General features: G+C 36.4%; 1 protein-coding gene across 10 annotated transcripts in view; it reads right to left on the bottom strand.

The window, feature by feature from the left end:
• TFEC (transcription factor EC) overlaps positions 1–17,905 on the bottom strand; it is a 220,635-nt gene that overhangs the window by 37,462 nt on the left and 165,268 nt on the right. The window contains exon 1 of one of the 10 annotated variants that reach the window (XM_010587369.3): positions 6,387–8,018. The exons of the other annotated variants lie outside the window; for them this stretch is intronic. Within the exon in view, the coding sequence (XP_010585671.1) occupies positions 6,387–6,452 (66 nt within the window). The 5' untranslated portion in view covers positions 6,453–8,018. Of the gene's footprint in view, positions 1–6,386; positions 8,019–17,905 lie in introns of those variants that run through there. 10 annotated transcript variants of the gene reach the window in all.

The raw sequence follows: 17,905 nt of genomic DNA, 5'->3' as shown, positions 1-17,905 counted from the left end.
AAGGAAAAAAAAAAACATTGAAAACACAGTGGAAATCAGTTAATATTTCAGTCTCTGTGCATATGGAGAAAGGCATTATTGACTGCACTCTGATTTATTTCCATATACTGGTTCTTTTCATTATTAACTCTGTTAGGACTCTTCATCTTTAGCTTATACAATTCCATTGTTGTAAGATGTATTTTTACTTTATGGACTTTAGAAGGGACCTACTTAAGTCAGGCACTTATTCCCTCTTAATTTCCTCCTCAGCAAGTAGGAACAAAGTTCATCTAACCTGGGGAGATGATATGTGTTAGTATTAGAAAAGTACAACTAGGAATAAATCAAAAAAGTAATTATTTCCTTAAGATGTGAATCATTTAGTCATATTTTTAAAAGTGAAAAGTTTCCAAGCTCATTTTGAAAAGCCTGTTGGTTATGAGCTGAGGCATCGCCAACCTGAATTGTACTTTCCACTGTGCCTTTGAGAGACATAATGGGCACGCTGAACAAAAAGACGGGGGTGAAGGGGAAGAAACTAGGGAAAGGGCATATTTCATCTGAAGATCTTGAATTCAGATGGATTTCAATGCAGAAGTGGCAAATTGCAGAAATGTTACAGAAGAAAAGGAGTCATATTACATACAGACTGTGACAATAAAGTGATAGCTTCCTAACTATAGCCCTTCACTGGGTCCACATTACCTGGTCATACTGTAGCCAATGTGTGATTCTTTGGAAGTGGGGCTGAAATTCTAATAATGAATCTAATCCTACTTAACCATAGCTATATGACATCTTCCTCTGACCTTGGTTATTGTCTAATGTATGCCCTAAAGCTCCATGATTAATATCCTATCTAATTTTATGCTGTAGGTACTACTCTATTTCATGTAAATGGCTAATCGCTTTTTGAATATGATTAGACAATTGGTTTCAGTTTCAAAGTATATAATACCCTTCATGCAATCTAAAGTGTCTTTTTCTCAATTAAAGGATCTAAGTATAAAATGTTAGAAAAAATTTAAAGATTGCATACACATCCGAAAGGGTTTACAAAGTAGTTATGTCTACTTTTGTCAAAGTGTTTTAATTAGGCAGCTAAGCGCAAAGCCTTAGCTTTATTTTTGTACATCAGTAGGCAACTCTGATAGACAAGTTATGAAGAAATATTTATTATTCTGCTTAAAAAAAAGATTATTCCTCTGTAAAACAAAATCTTTGACAGAACAATATAGAAACCTATTATTATTAACAAACTCTGAAACTTTAAAGATACATAAAAAAGAATGTATCATAAAATCTTCCAACAACATAGAACATCCTCCTCTATTAGCCCATGCTTCTTTCTGCTAGAAAAAGTAAAGACCTAACCTGACGACTGGCTGTGAAGTGAGGAATGATTGGCAATGGTTCTCTAGTGTCTGAGACACTCCCCTCTAGTGTTTATTCAAACTTCTACTATCGAGGCCACTAGGACTGAAATGAACTGAGGTCTGACCTTCTCACGAATACACTTCCTGTAGCAGTAGCCAATACACACTGAAGAAAATGAACTTAGAGGTGAAAATAACAAAACATTTGAGAAAAATAACTATTTCAAAAGCAAAGCAACGTACAGTGTTAGATAATATATCAAAAGCAAAAAAAGAAAAAATAGATGCAATCTAGATTCGTAAATTAGCCTAATAGAAATTCTAAAAGAAATAAGGGAAGATATTTTTAAATATGAAATAAGAAGGAGTAAACATAAAAATAACCAAGCAGAAAGAGGAGATGAGAAAAATATAATACTTGAAATAAAGACAACTATAGAATGGATACACTGAAAAAGGAATTAGTGAATACAACACCAAATTAATCTCCCAGGAGGATATGGGAAAGGACCAAGAAATAGAACATATTAAAGAGAACATAATCAGCATGAAACAGAATTACAAGAACTAAAATACAGATAATAGGAGCCTCAAAGGGAGAGAAAAATAAAAGTGGAAAGGAGAAAATAACTTAAAATATAATAGAGATACATTTCTCAGAATTCACACTAAATAAAAGATGGAAGTATTAATTTTATTTTATCTTTATTCTATCTAATTGGATTTAAAAATCAAAAGTTCTATAGAATGACAAAAAAGAAAAACAGGAAAAACCTACACCATGACACATGATAGTGAAATTTAAGAATATACACTGATAGAGAAAAATCTAAAAGCCTAAAGAGAGAAAGAGAGGATTATGTACAAAGAGACAAGAATCAAATTAATATAACATTTTTCAATTGGATCAAAGAAGAAAATATATCATTTTTTCAAAAGTATTAAGAGAAAAAATTTTAAACACAGACTTTTATATCCAGCTCAAATGCCATTCACATATGAGATGTGATAGAAATATTCTTAGGTATAAAATGTGTAAGTAGGCTCACTCCACAAAGATTAACATTGAAAACTGTTTTGGGTGAAGTACGTAAATAGGACGAGAGATTTAAAGGAGCTGTTTCAAAAGGTATAAAGCAAAAGTAATGAAATACTGTGACAAAACCCATTGCCATTAAGTCAATTCCAACACATAGTGACCCTATAGGATAGAGTAGACCTGCCTTACAGGATTTCTAAGAAGTGGCTGGTGGATTCAAACTGCCGACCTTTTGGTTAGCAGCCATAGCTCTTAACCACTGCCACACCAGGCTCCAATCTTGGTAAAGTAAATGTATTTTTAAAAAGAAGCCAAAAATCAAAGATAAAGTGAAAAATGAGTAAACCTCAAACTCGATATTAATCTAGATAATATCAGCATGATGGGGTTGGGGTAACAGGGAGACTAAATGACGTAAAGGCAGTAAGAAAGTATTAAGGAAAAACATAGGAAAAAATGGGACAATCTGAAATAATAAATTAAACTGATATAAACAGGTGAAATTTGTAAATGATAATCAATATAAATAGGTCAAACTCCCAGGTTAAAAGTTTGAGAGATTGAGTTAAAAGACAATCCCAGATATATGTAGCTTACAAGAGACACAACCCCATAGCAAAAAGACGCACAAAAGTTTATAGTTAAAGTATGGAAAAAAGATATAACCACCAAATGATCCAAAACCAACCAAATCTACTGGGGTTGACTCAATTCCAACTCCTAACGACCCCACAGGATTTCCAAAGCTGTAAATCTGCATGGAAGCAGACTGCCACATCTTTCTACAGAGAAGCCACTTGTGGTTTTCAACCGCTGACCAGTCAATTGTTTAACCACTGTGCTACCAAAACCAAAAAACCAAATCTGTTGCTGTCAAGTCAGTTCCAACTCATAGCAACTCTATAGAACAGAGTAGAACTGCCCCGTAGGGTTTCCAAGGAGCAGCTAATGGATTCAAACTGCCAACCTTTTGGTTAGCAGCTGATCTCTTAACCACTGCACCACAGGGCCCCACTCCACCACCTGGGCTCCTTAAATAAACAATAGCCAGAGGAAAACTGATATAGTTGTATTAATGCAGAGAAAATAGGCTTTAAAACTAAAAACATTAGAAACAATAGAGTCACTATACAATAATAAGAGGCTCAATTCTCCAAGAAAGTATAGCAATTATAAGCATGCATGCATCTAATAAAATAACCTTAAAATACATGAGGCAAAATTTTAAAGAATTATAGAGACATGAATAAATCCACGTTCACAGTGGGAGATTTCAGCACATTTCTCCTCATTAAAAAAAAAAAAAAAAAACTTTCTGAGTATTTATTATATGTCAGGTATTAAGCTAAGTATGTTTCATAATAATACTTAAATATCTCAATTATTTTTTAAATAACTGTATAGGGTAAAAAGGAGCCTTGGTTGCACAACGGTTAAAGGGCTCAGCTGCAACCAAAAGGTCAGAGGTTGGAACCCACCAGCGGCTCCATGGGAGAAAGATGTGACAGTCCACTTCCATAAAGATTTATAGCCTCAGAAACCCTGTGGGGGTAGTTCTACTCTGTCCTATGGGGTAGTTATAAGTTGGAATCGACTGGACGGCATGGGTATGGCTATAGGTTAAATATTAAAATTCCCATTTTTAATATAAAATAACTAAAGCTCTGCTCAAGATTATATAGCTTTATGAATAGAGGGTTTGGGATTCAAATTCAGGTCTGTTTGACACAAAGGCTGGATTTTTTACTACCTAGCCTATTTTGGAAGGATCCTTGCCTTCAACACTTTCAGTGATAAAAGGTGTTCCAAATACTCAAATAGGTTGGAAGCCATTGAATGTATTTTTCCTCAGTTTTGTTCTTTCCCACTGCTATTATCAATACCTCAGAAGTCCACACCCCTTCAGTAAGTATCAAATCCAACCTACCCTCTAAGGTTCAGCTCCAGGTTGAAATTCTCCCTGATGCTGTCGCTCATGATAGCCTAGTTTATTTTTCCCTTCACCAAATCACTTAGGACTAATAAACTCTGATATAAATTTTCAAACTTAATTTATTTTTATTATTTTAGCCCTCTTCATTTATATTCATTCAGCAAGAGAGAGGGCACCATAGTATATTCTCATGTTCTGCAAATTGATTATTGAACTAAAACACTGAAAATTTTCTAGATATATAGCTCCAGGTAATTCCTCATTATAAATACAAAAGGAAAGAAAATCTTATATGTATAATCACATATTGTATTTCTGGAGCCCTGGTGGCATAGTAATTAACAGCTTGGCTGCTAACCAAAAGGTCGGCAATTCGAATCCACCAGCCGCTCCTTGGAAACCCTATGGGGCAGTTCTGCTCTGTCCTGTAGGGTTGCTATGAGTTGGAATCAATTTGAAGGCAATGGGTATTATATTCCAAGATAATTTCTCAACATAAATACCAAAAGGAAAAGAAATATATATATATATATATGTAATATATACATAGGCAGTACCAGGTTACAAATGTCTGACTTACAGACAACTCGTGTTTAAGAACGGGCTGCCATAAAGCCTATCATATTAAAAACCCGAGTTAAATATAATGGTTCGTGATAATGAACACATACACTCCTTTGTGAAGCTCATGAAAACATTGTGTTGTTTGGCAGTAATAAGTGTTTTAGGCGCATAAAAACCAAAACCAAACCCACTGCTGTCGATTCTGACCCAAAGCAACCCTATAGGACAGAGTAGAACTGCCCCATAGGGTTTTCAAGGAGCACCTGGTGGATCTAAACGACCCACCTTTTGGTTAGCAGCCAAACTCTTAACCACTCGGAAATATATACTGTATACTAAGACAAACATTTGATTAATCCACACATTTGACTACATGACGCTAATTAAGAACAGTATATACCTGTTCCAACATACCTACAAATTCGACTTAAAGACAGGCTAAGGAATGGATCTCGTTTGTACTCTGGGGACTGCCTCTCTCTCTCTCTCTACACACACACACACAGACATATAGAGTACATATATGTACATACATTTTATATATATATATACACACACACATATATCCCACATATTTAGTGTTAGTTTCATGAGAATTTTCGAGTTGTTTGAATTCTCTGTTTTGTTTTCTGTGAAGACGGTCACTGTGAATCTAAAATGGAGAAAGTGAGCATCAGTCTATTAGCAGAATAACTGCAGACATAAAAGGAAGATAAACTTCAGGCCTAAAGAGGAAACCCTGTAGGGGAGCATACACCTTCACAATGTATGCATACATGAAAAACTGGTATTTGAAAGATCCTTTTCTTTTCTTTTTGGTATTTATTCATCTAAATGCAGTATGCTAGGATTTTTCCAGTTTCAGGAAACACACCATCGAAATCCCTCTAAGTTTATTTTATTTGCCAAAGGAGGGCTCTGAGGTCTGAATAACAAAGATTGAACAGAGGAGGCCTACTGTGTTGTTATTATTATTATCATTTTGTTCTATCATGACTGAATAAAAAAAATGTATTGAGTGGGAGTGGGAGATCCCTTGTCCTTGCCGAGCTGGCCTGTAACTCAAAGAAAGAGGTAAAATACAAAAGATTCATAGGTAAAATTCAAATAACTTGTAAATATATTTTGCATCATACATTTCACATACACATAATTTATTTAGTACTAAGTTAATTAAAAAGTTATTAATTTAACATAAACACTACAACAAACAATTACTGGAACCGTACCTCTTTGATGAAAAATTGACAGTAAAAGATTAGTTTCAACAGTCTTTGCTAAACTTCCAAAATTTTTTCCTCAAGCCCAGATCCCTAAAAAGCATCTCATATGGAAACAAGCTTGCTGATACAGCAGATTATATATTTTATGCATTTCAAAGCTCAATTTCTACATACCTTATATTAATTATACATTTATAAAGTTTAAATTCAATATTTCAGGTGGTTTCAATCTCCAAACATTGAAAGAACTCCAAAGTGCACTTGCTCACCAGTTTTAGCTTTGAAGTGTCTATAACCTTCAAAATAGCAATGGTTTTCTCTTTCTCCTTCATCATTTTCTTTCCCTTAAACTTGAACACAATAACTGGGAGAGCTGTACAGAAACTTCTGCACTAAGGTGAACTTTGCTTCTTCCTTGGACTTTAAGACTAATCTGGTCTAGACTGTGATTGACAAAAGCTTGCTTGTTGATGTTATTCAGTCCTTTCAAGCTCCAACCAAGCACAGGAAGGTTGTTAATATTTACTCAGTCCTCGTCTCTGGAATGGTCTTGAACTGTAACAGTTTACTTAGATTGCCAAAGGCCACCAGCATTTACAGACACCTGATTGAAAAATACCTATATATGATAAAAGAAATGAATTACTATGTACAACCACATCTCTGAAAGGGACAGGGTAAAACTAAGACCAATGGGTGGAAAATATAGGAACATAGATGCAAGATCAAAGGCTAAGCAATTGTTCAACTGGAGTGTGGCAGAGGATCAGGTCAGCCTAAATTCCCTTCAAACACTAAGATTCTAAAATTCTATAATGTGGCTACCTTCTTAGAGCTCACAGCAGTGTGGGTAGGATCACTGCATTTGGTATCATGCAGCACTCTGTTCAAGCCCATACCTGGCCGTTCACCAACTATATGAACTTGGGCTAGTTACTGAATTTCTATAGCCTCCTTACCCATTTGTAAGATGATAGTAGGTAATAATAGTCTCTAACTCATAGGTTTGTTGTGAGGATTAAATGCAATTGTTCATGAAGTCTTTTGCACAATCCCTGTCACATACCAAGTAACATCATAGCTATTATTATTGTTGTTGTCTTTGTTGCTGCTGCTTTTTCTCCATTAAAATTTCCCAAATAGGAATATATAATGGGAACATTTGTTTTCAATACTACACGTGAATTTTAGAATAATGTATTTAATATGTATTTGCTGAACATCTAAGTTGTGCTAAAATGGTGGAAAAGGCTGTTCCAGGCTTCAGGGGCAGAGCAGTGAACAAGACAGACAAAATCACTCTCTTCAAGGAGTTTACATTGTAGGGGTGGGAATACACAGTAAACAGGGAATTGAAATAATAAGATAATTTTTGTCACTGTACTCATAAGTGTCAGAAAGTATATAAAATAATATACTGGGTTAGAGAGTGATGGAGTGGGATCTTTTAGGTACAGTAATTACAGAAGGCCTTTCTGACAAGGTGATGTGGACTAAAGACCTAAATTATAAACAGGCAATCATGCAAATATCTGGAAGAAAAATATTCCAAGTAAAAATAAAATTCGATGATACTATGCTTGTCATGTTCAAGGAACAGGAAGAAGGCTACTGAAGCCAGGCCCTAAAGTCAAAGAGAAGACCCAATTACGGTAAAAAGTCTGGATTATATTCTGAAGATACTAGGAAGTTAATAGAATGTTAAAAAGGGAGTAACAGAATCTGATTATTGTTTTAGGAAAATCATTCTGGGTGCTCTGTGAAAAACAATAAGATAGCAAGAAGTAGCAGGGAGACTAAGTTGGAACTTATCGTAGTCCAGGTGGAACATGATGGTAGCCTGGAAAAGTGTATAAGTAGCAGAGATGGTGAGAAATGATGATTTGGGGGAATCCTTGGATGCTGACTAGAAGGATTTACTGACAGATCTGGGTATGGGAATAAGAAAGAGAAGAGTAAGAATAACATTTTTTTTTTTTTTAAATTCTGGATCAACAAGAGCAGACTTGCTGGGAAAAAAACAAAAGCTTCTTTTTAGTCAAATTGAATTTCAGATGTGTGTTAGAAACACAAATAATGTCAGGTAAGCAGAATGATATATACATTCAGCATTTATGGAAGAGAATTAGTCTGGGACAAGTTGAGATCACCTACAGAGTGTGCATAGATACATGAGGAGTCACGGTTGAAGACCGACCCTTTCATTGCTTCAGCGTTTAGACATCTGTTAGAAGAGAAAGAACCATAGGACGAGTAAACGAAAACAAACCAAAGAATATGGTGCGACAAGATCACAGATAGTGCTTCAAGAATGAGGGAGTAGTCAACCATGTTAAATACTGCCAAGAATCCAAGTTAGATGAGAACAGAGAATTTATATTGGCTTCTTCAATATGTAAGTTATTGGCTGGTTTTAAGATCTCTTTTAGAATTGTGAGAACAAAAGTATATTGGAGAGTAGAGAATGGGAGGTGAGATAATGGAGGCTGGGAGTTTTTCTGTGTAAGGGAATAACGAAATGGTGGGATAGCCAGAGAGAGCAAATGTTGTCAAAGGAGTTGTTTTGTTTGATCTAATTTGTCATGGGTGTTATTAGACTAGTGTAATGCTAATACTTATAATCTAATAGATCAGAATATACTGATAATGTAGGAGGAGGAGAAGCTATTTAGAGAAGGAAAATTCTTTGGAAGGTGCCAACAAATGGGATCCAGGACAAAAGTAGTGGGACTGACTTTAGATTATGAATTGGGACCATTATTCTATTGTAATGGAAGTGGTGGCAGGAAAACTGAAAACAGATGAAGGTTGTTTAGTAGAATTGGTGGTGCAAAGCTAATGAGTAAGTGCTAATCTTATTGTTTATATTTTATATATAAAAGAAAATCAGCTGAAAAGTGGAGCTTGGATGGGGGAATCTTTGAGATTTGAGGACAGAAGGGGAGGTATAAGAAAGTTGTTTCAAATAATAAGAATTTTACCAGAGAATAGCTGTAGTATAGTCTGGTAATGAACATGCTCAGCATTTTCAAGCTTAAAGAACTGAAGAAAAAACTCATCCTTCGAGTTGCAATAGTGAAGGATTCTATGGGGAAAATATTAAACAGTGGAGGAAATATCCAAAGAAGATAAAAGGAATAAACAGAGTCACTATACCAAAAAGAATTGGTCGACATTTAACCATTTCAGGAGGTAGGTGATCAGGAACCGATGGTACTGAAGGAAGAAGTCCAAGCTGCACTGAAGGCACTGGCAAAAACAAGGCTCTAGGAATTGATGTGATACCAATTCGGATGTTTCAACAAACGGAACCAGCACTGGAAGTGCTCACTTGTCTATGCCAAGAAACTTGGAAGACAGCTAACTGGCCAACCAACTGGAAAAGATCCATATTTATGCCTATTCCCAAGAAAAGTGACCCAACCAAATATGGAAATTATCGCGTTTTTTATCATTAATATCACATGCAAGTAAAACTTTGCTGAAGATCACTCAAAACTGCCTGCAGCAGTATATTGACAGGAAATTGCCAGAAATTCAGGCTGGATTCAGAAGAGGACGTGGGACCAGGGATATCATTGCTGATGTCAGATGGATCCTGGCTGAAAGCAGAGAATACCAGAAAGATGTTTCCCTGTGTTATATTGACTATGCAAAGGCATTCGACTGTGTAGATCATAACGAATTATGGATAGCATTGCAAAGAATGAGAATTCCAGAACACTTAATTGCACTCATGAGGAACCTGTACATAGATGGGATATTTCATGGTTTAAAGTCAGGAAGGGTGTGCACCAGGACTGTATCCTTTCTCCATACCTATTCAACCTGTATGCTGAGCAAATAATCTGAGAAGCAGGACTCTATGAAGAATGGGGCATCAGGATTGGGGGAAGACTCATTAACAACCTGTGTTATGAAGATGACACAACCTTGCTTGCTGAAAGTGAAGAGGGCTTAAGCACTTACTAATGAATATTAAAGACCACAGCCTTCAGTATGGCTTACACCTCAACATAAAGAAAACAAAAATCCTCACAACTGGACCAGTAAGCAACATCATGATAAATGGAGAAAGATTGAAGTTGTCAAGGATTTCATTTTACTTGGATCCACAATCAACACCCATGGAAGCAGCAGTCAAGAAATCAAAAGACTCATTGCATTGTGCAAATCTACTACAAAAGGCCCCTTTGAAGTGTTGAAAAGCAAAGATGTCACCTTGAAGACTAGGGTGCACATGACCCAAGCCATGATGTTTTCAATTGCCTCACATGCATGCAAAATCTAGATGATGAACAAGGGCAACTAAAAAGGAATTGATGCCTTTGAATTGTGGTGTTGATGAAGAATATTGCATATACCACGGACTGCCAAAAGAACGAACAAATCTGCCTTGGAAGAAGCACAACCAGAATGCTCCTTAGAAGCAAGGATGGAGAGACTACGTCTCACATACTTTGGAAGTGTTATCAGGAGGGATCAGTCCCTGGAGAAGGACATTATGCTTGGTAAAGAAGAGCATCAGAGAAAAAAAGGAAGCCCCTCAAGGAAATGGTTTGACACAGTGGCTGCAACGATGCGCTTAAGCATAACAATGATTGTGAAGATGGTGCAGGACTGGGCAGTGTTTCCTTCTGTTGTACATAGGGTCGCTATGAGTCGAAACCAACTCAACAGCACCTAAGAGCAACAACAACATAGTCTGACAGTGGTGAATCCTCCTGTGCGATTTTGATGATATATTTGAGGGGTGTACCATCTACAATGTGATAAAATTTATCCATTCAGCTGCTCCAGATAAGATACTGAGTGAAATGAGAGATGAATTTAATCAGGGTTGGGAATTTGTCAGGAGAATAAAAGAAAGGAAATTGGGGTGACTATGGATGGAAGAAATCTTTAAAATGTTAGGAGTGGGAAGTAATAGCTATTAAAAGCAATGATAGGGTCAAAGGATTTGGAGCCTCAAGGTGGAACAATTGTTAAGGTAGGAACATTAGAGTAAGTGCACTGAAAAAATAGGATGTGATGGTCAAAGAATGTGAAATAAAAATTGTAGAGGTACAGAAGAATTGATAATAACAAGATCTAAACATGACCATATGAGGGAATAACTGAAATGGGAGTGGAAGAAAATATCATTGACATTACTAAAAAACAAAACAAAACAAAAAACAATCAAACTCATTGCCATCGAGTAGATTCCATCTCATAGAGACTCTATAGGACACAGTAGTACTGTCCCACAGGATTTCCAAGGAGTGGCTGGTGGATCCAAACTGCTGACTTTTTGGTTAGCAGCTGGGCTCTTAACCACTGTGCCACCAGGGCTCCACCACTGACATTAATGAGATGAAAAAACTGAGAGGTTACAGTGTTGACTATGGTTGACCAATTTGGGTCCATTTTTCTGGCACTTTGACTCTTTCCATTTCAGGTTACACGGTCATTGCTATAGGGACTAGTTGATAGGTGGTTAACTCTCTTGATCACATAGAAATTGAGAGATAACTTCTGCTTAATTATTCAGTCTAGTCAGCTATCATGTATTGGTGGGTCAGAAATACCTGGGCAAAACTGAATTGTAAACACCTGAACTACTTCATTCATTCTGGATAACCCTGAGTAACTACCACAAGTGCCCCAAGCATCCCTAAGAAGGTTTCCGGTTTCCCGCCCACAGAAGTTATAACATGACTTTAGTTAAGTCTATATGCAGATTTTCTGCTCAGGCCACAGCAAAGGCCCAAAGTGACCAATAGAACACTCAATGAGCACATATGAGCTGAGTTCTGTCACCTACAACCAAAAGTGCAGTGGATGATAAACTTGCTCAAAGCAATCCTCTGAGTATAACAGGTCTTTATTTTTATCCACAGGAACTATAAAAATCCTTTAGCGTTTCCTACCTCTATTCTATCAGCTATTCTTAAATATTCTCTTTTTTCTCACTTGTTGCCTTTTCTTATGTTCCCTTAACTTGCTACTTTTTTGCCTGCCTGGCCACCTCTTAAAATCTTAACTATTCTTCATAACTATATTTCAAACATCATCTCCTCCTAAAGCATTTCCCAAAATTCTCAATTTAGCGTGGTTACTCCTTCAGTCAAGCTTCAGAGCAACTCTCTGACTGGCATTTAAAATATACACATTTACTCTATTAAGTTTTAATATGAAAACTGCCTCTGAGATAAATACATTTAATTATCCCCATAATGCAGAAGAAGAAAGGAAAGCAAAGAGAGGTTAAGTGACTTGCACAATGTCTCAATGTTAGCTGACATCCAGTCGCCCTGAACTCTTGACAACCCCAAACACAACGTAACTAGATGCTACCCAGTCGTGCACCATCCTCACAACCATTGCTATGCTTGAGGTCATCGTCGCAGCCACTGTGTCAATTAATCTCATTGAGGGTCTTCCTCTCTTTCTATGTTACCGAGCAACACACAACCCACCACTGACAGACAGGTGGTGGCTACACATGAATTGTAATGTCCAAGAATAAAACCTGGGTCTCTTACATGGAAGGTAAGAATTCTATCACTGAATTACCACTGACTCATAATGTTTAGATTAGAACCTGGACCAAAATCCACACCCTTCTCCTCCCTGCCTCTCCAGTCCACCTCATTGCACTGCTCCACTATATTGTCACTTTTTGGTACATGAATTGTCTGTCATTCAAATTTTAGTCTCACATGCTGTTGTTGTTAGTTGCCACCAAATGTATGGTTTGCACATAGGTATTCAATATATATTTGCTTAATCGAATTTCTTGGTTTTATATGTAGATTCAGAATGATCAGTGATTTACCTGCCCAAACTAACACAAAATGATGTTGAATATCTAAACAGACCCATAACAAGAGAAGAGATTGAAAAGGTATTTAAAGAACTCCCAATAATAATAATAATAAAAAGCCCTGGCCTAGGGACTGGAAGGTAGGAGGGAATAGGACAGCTGGTAATAGGGAACCCAGGGTTGAGAAGGGAGAGTGTTGGCATGTCATTGGGTTGTTAACCAATGTCATACAACAATGTGTGTACTGTCTGATGAGAAACTAGTTTGCTCTGTAAACCTTCATCTAAAGTTCAATTAAAAAAAAAGAAAAGCCCTGGCCCAGGTGGCTTCACTGGAGAATTCTAAGCAACATTCAGAGAAGAGCTTACAAAAGTACTACTCAAACTATTTCAGGACAAAGAAAAGAAGGGATACTTCCGAATTCATTCTATGAGGCCAGCATAACCCTGATATCAAAACTAGGCAAAACCACCACAAAAAAGGAAATTACAGACCAATATCTCTCATGAATATAGATGCAAAAATTCTCAACACAATTCTAGCCAATTGAATTCAGCATCATATCAAAAAAATAATACCCCTCGATCAAGTAGGATTCATACAAGTTATGCATGGATGGTTCAACATTAGAAAATCAATGTAATACACCACATAAATAAAAGAAAAAAATCACATGATCATTTCAATCAATGCAGAAAAGGCATCTGACAAAGTCCAACACCCATTCCTGATAAAAACTCTCAATAAAATAGGTATGGAAGTGAAATTCCTCAACATAATAAAGGGTGTCTCTATACAAAACCAACAGGCAACATCATCCTTAATGAACAGAGGCTGAAAATATTCCCCTTGAGAACAGGAACAAGACAAGGATGCTCTTTATCACCACTCCTATTTAACATTGCCCTGGAAATTCTAGCTAGAGCAATAAGGTAAGAAAAAGAAATAAAGGGCATCCAAATTGGTAATGAAGAAGCAAAACTGTACCTATTAGTGGATGATATGGCACTTGGGTTTTTTTTTTTTTTCTTTATGATACTATACATAGAAAACCCCAAAGACTCAACTAGAAAACACTGGAACTAATAGAAATATTCCACACAGTAGCAGGAAACAGGATAAACATAGAAAAATCAGCTGGATCCCTACACACCAATAAAGAGAACTAAGAAAAGGAAGTCAGGGAAACAATACTACCTATAATAACCCCTAAAAAAAAAAATACTTAGGAATAAACCTAATCAGGGATGTAAAAGACCTATACAAAGAAAACTACAAAACACTACTGCAAGAAACCAAAAGAAATCTACTTAAACGGAAAAGCATACCATGCTCATGGACAGGTAGACTAAACATTGTGAAGATAACAATTCTACCCAAAATGATTTACAAACACAATGCAATCCTGATCCAAATACCAACAGCATTCTTTAAAGAGATGGAAAAACTAATCATTAACTTTAAATGGAAAGGGAAGAGGCCCTGGATAAGTAAAGCACTATTGAAGAAGAAGAATAAAGTAGGAGGACACATACTACCTGACCTCAGAACATAATATACAGCTACGGTAGTCAAAACAGCTGGTACTGATACACAGACTCACACCGACCAATGGAACAGAATTGAGGACCAAGACGTAAATCCATCCACCTATGGTCACCTGATCTTTGACAAGGGCCCAAAGTACATCAAATAGGGAAAAGACAGTCTTTTTAACAAATGGTGCTAGCAAAACTGGATATTCATCTGCAAAAAAATGAAACAAGCCCCATACCTCACACCATACACAAAAACGAATTCAAAAGTGGATCAAAGACTTAAATATAAAACTAAAAACTATAAAGATCATAGAAGAAAAAATAGGATCAACTCTAGAGGTCCTAATACATGGCATTAACAGGATACAAACCATAACAAACAATATACAAACTTCAGAAGACAAGCTAGATAACTGGAATCTTCTAAAAATTAAACACTTATGATTATCAAAAGACTTCACTAAAAAAAGGAAAAGAGAACCTACAGTCTGGGAAAAAAAATTTGGCTATTACAAATCCAACAAAGTTCTAATGTCTAAAATCTATAGGAAAATCCAATACCTCTATAACAAAAAGACAAATAATCTAATAAAAAATGAGAAAAGGAAACGAACACACTTCACCAATGAAGACATTCAAGGAGCTAACAGACACATGAGGAAATGCCCACGATCACTAGCCATTAAAAAAAAAAAAAAAAAAGAGAAATGTAAATCAAAACCACATTGAGATACCATTTCACCCTGGCATTACCGCCACAAAAAAAATCCCAGAAAATAACAAATGTTGGAGAGGCTGCGAGGGGGTTGGAGCTCTTATGCTCTGCTGGTGGGAATACAAGATGGTACAATCATTTTGGAAAATGATATGGCAATTCCTTAGGAAGCTAGAAATAGAAATGCCATATGATCCAGCAATCCACTTCTGGGAACATATCCTAGAGAAATAAGAGCCGTCACATGAAGAGACATATGGACACCCATGTTCATTGCAGCATTGTTCACAACAACAAAAAGACATAAATAATCTAGATGCCCATCAACAGATGAATGGATAAAAAACTATGTTTCATACACACAGTGGAGTACTAAGCAACGATAAAGAACAATGATGTGAAGCATCTCACAACATGTATGAATCTAGAGGGCATTATGCTGAGTGAAATAAGTCAATCACAAAATAACAAATATTGTATGAGAACACTACTATAAAAACTCATGAAAAGGTTTACACACAAAAAGAAACAATCTTTGATGGTTACGAGAGAGGGGAGGGAGTGGGAATGGAAAAACACTAGACAATAGTTAAGTGGTAACTTTGGTGAAGGGTTAGACAGCACACAATACTGGGGAAGCCAGCGCAACTTGTAAAAGGCAAGGTCACGGAAGCTCCACAGACACATCCAAATTCCCTGAGGGACAGAATTGCTGGGCTGAGGGCTGTAGAAACCATGGTCTCGGAGAACATCTAGCTCAACTGGCATAACATAGTTTATAAAGAAAATGTTCTACATTCTACTTTGGTGAATAGTGTCGGGGGTCTTAAAAGCCTGGAAGTGACGATCTAAGATATTCCACTGGTCTCATCCCTTTCAGAACAAGGAGGAATGAAGAAAACTAAAGACACAAGGGAAAGATTAGTCCAAAGGACTAATGGACAACAACTACCATGGCATTCACCAGATTGAGTGCAGTACAGCTTGATGGTGCTTGGCCAGCACCACTGACTCCTCTGACAGGGATCACAATAGATGGTCCTGGACAGAGCTAGAGAAAAATATAGAAGAAGATTCTAACTCACAAAGAAAGTCCAGACTTACTGGCTTGACGTAGACTGATGAAAACCAAAGAGTATGGCCCGTGGATTCCCTTTTTAGCTCAGTAATGAAGTCACTGCCGAAGTTCACCCTTCAGCCAAAGATTAGACAGGCCCATAAAACAAATCGAGACTAAAGGGGCACAACAGCTCAGGGGCAAGGACAGGAAAGCAGGAGGGGACAGGAAAGCTAGTTATGGGGAACCCAAGTTTGAGAAGGAAGAGTGTTGACATGTCATGGGGCTGTTAACTAATGTCATAAAACAATATGTGTACTAACTGTTTAGTGAGAAGCTAATTTGTTCTCTAAATCTTCATCTAAAGTACAATTTAAAAAAAAGTAAAGTATAAAAAAAAAGAATTATCAGTGATCTCTGATTGGTCAACAGAAAATATTTCTTTACATACAAAGGAATAGGCCAGTTGTATCTACCTTTTAAAAAGTACATCTGTATATCAAAAGCAAATTCCTGATAGTCGTTGCCATCAATTTGTACTGAGTAAGCCATTTTACACAACTTCTGCAAAACAAGATAATTTGACAAAAAGAATGTTTCAAGATATAATTTAAATGATGTAAGTACCACATCCATGGAAGAGAAGATTGCAGGAAATTAACATCATTTCCTCAAATCCAGAAGTTGAATAATGGTTAAGAAGATAGCATCCTCATGCTGTGAAATTAGACAAGGAAAAATTAGTATCAATACGTATTTGTCTAAAGTATTAGTCACTTTTCATGTAACTATGCTACTTGAAATCTGAAGAGAGAGAGGTAGAAAGAGACGTCACTCTGTCCTAAAAAGAAAAATCTGCAATAAGAACCAAGTTGTAAACCTCATCTAACTTTTGGCAGTTTACACTAGTAACACTATATTATTATACGTGGAGGTGTCGTACGCCAGGAAAAAAAAAGAAAGAGACAAAAGGTAATTCTCTATTTAAGAATTCATTTTTGAAAAGGTGGGGTGCTTACTCCAGGTTTCTCTTAAGCCCTAAGTTTAAAACACCATTAATATAACACAAGTTACTAATTAATGGATGAACAGTATCCACAATATATAATATGATCAGAATACGCTTTCTTTAGATGAAATTTTTAAAGGTTCAAACATAGCCTTTTGTATTCTTTTTTTTCATGTTTTCAAGAAGTTCTTAAACCATATACAAATGAAGCAACAAGAACCACTCAAAATGTGTCGAAAGTGCTTGCATACCCTTTACAGATAACATTTTTAGTGATTACCAAATGAGCAAGGAGAAGGCAACAGCAATCCAGTAAGAGATAAGATACCATCCCTATATATATTATTCCAGGAATTTGCTCTGATTTTAACATAGAAGTCTTTCTTCATGCTTTAAAGTAGGGTGAGTCCTAGTTTACCTTTCTCCGTACCACCTTTAAACTCTGCTTCTTGACTCAGAAGTAAATTTACATTTTTTCTTGTTGTAATCGTTTTCTTTCCTTTACAAGGTGGAGAACTTCTGACTCTAAGTTATTACTCAACCAACCCAACCTATTCCCATCAAGTCGATTCCGACTCCTAGCAATTCTACAGCACAGAGCAGAACTTCACCAAACGGTTTCCAAGGCTGTAATCTTCAGGGAATCAGACTGCCACATCTT

This window comes from Loxodonta africana, chromosome 8 (genome assembly GCF_030014295.1).
Source record: "Loxodonta africana isolate mLoxAfr1 chromosome 8, mLoxAfr1.hap2, whole genome shotgun sequence".
NCBI lineage: Eukaryota > Metazoa > Chordata > Mammalia > Proboscidea > Elephantidae > Loxodonta > Loxodonta africana.
Note: the sequence above shows the minus strand (reverse complement) of the source record. Positions and strands in the feature narration are given on the sequence as shown.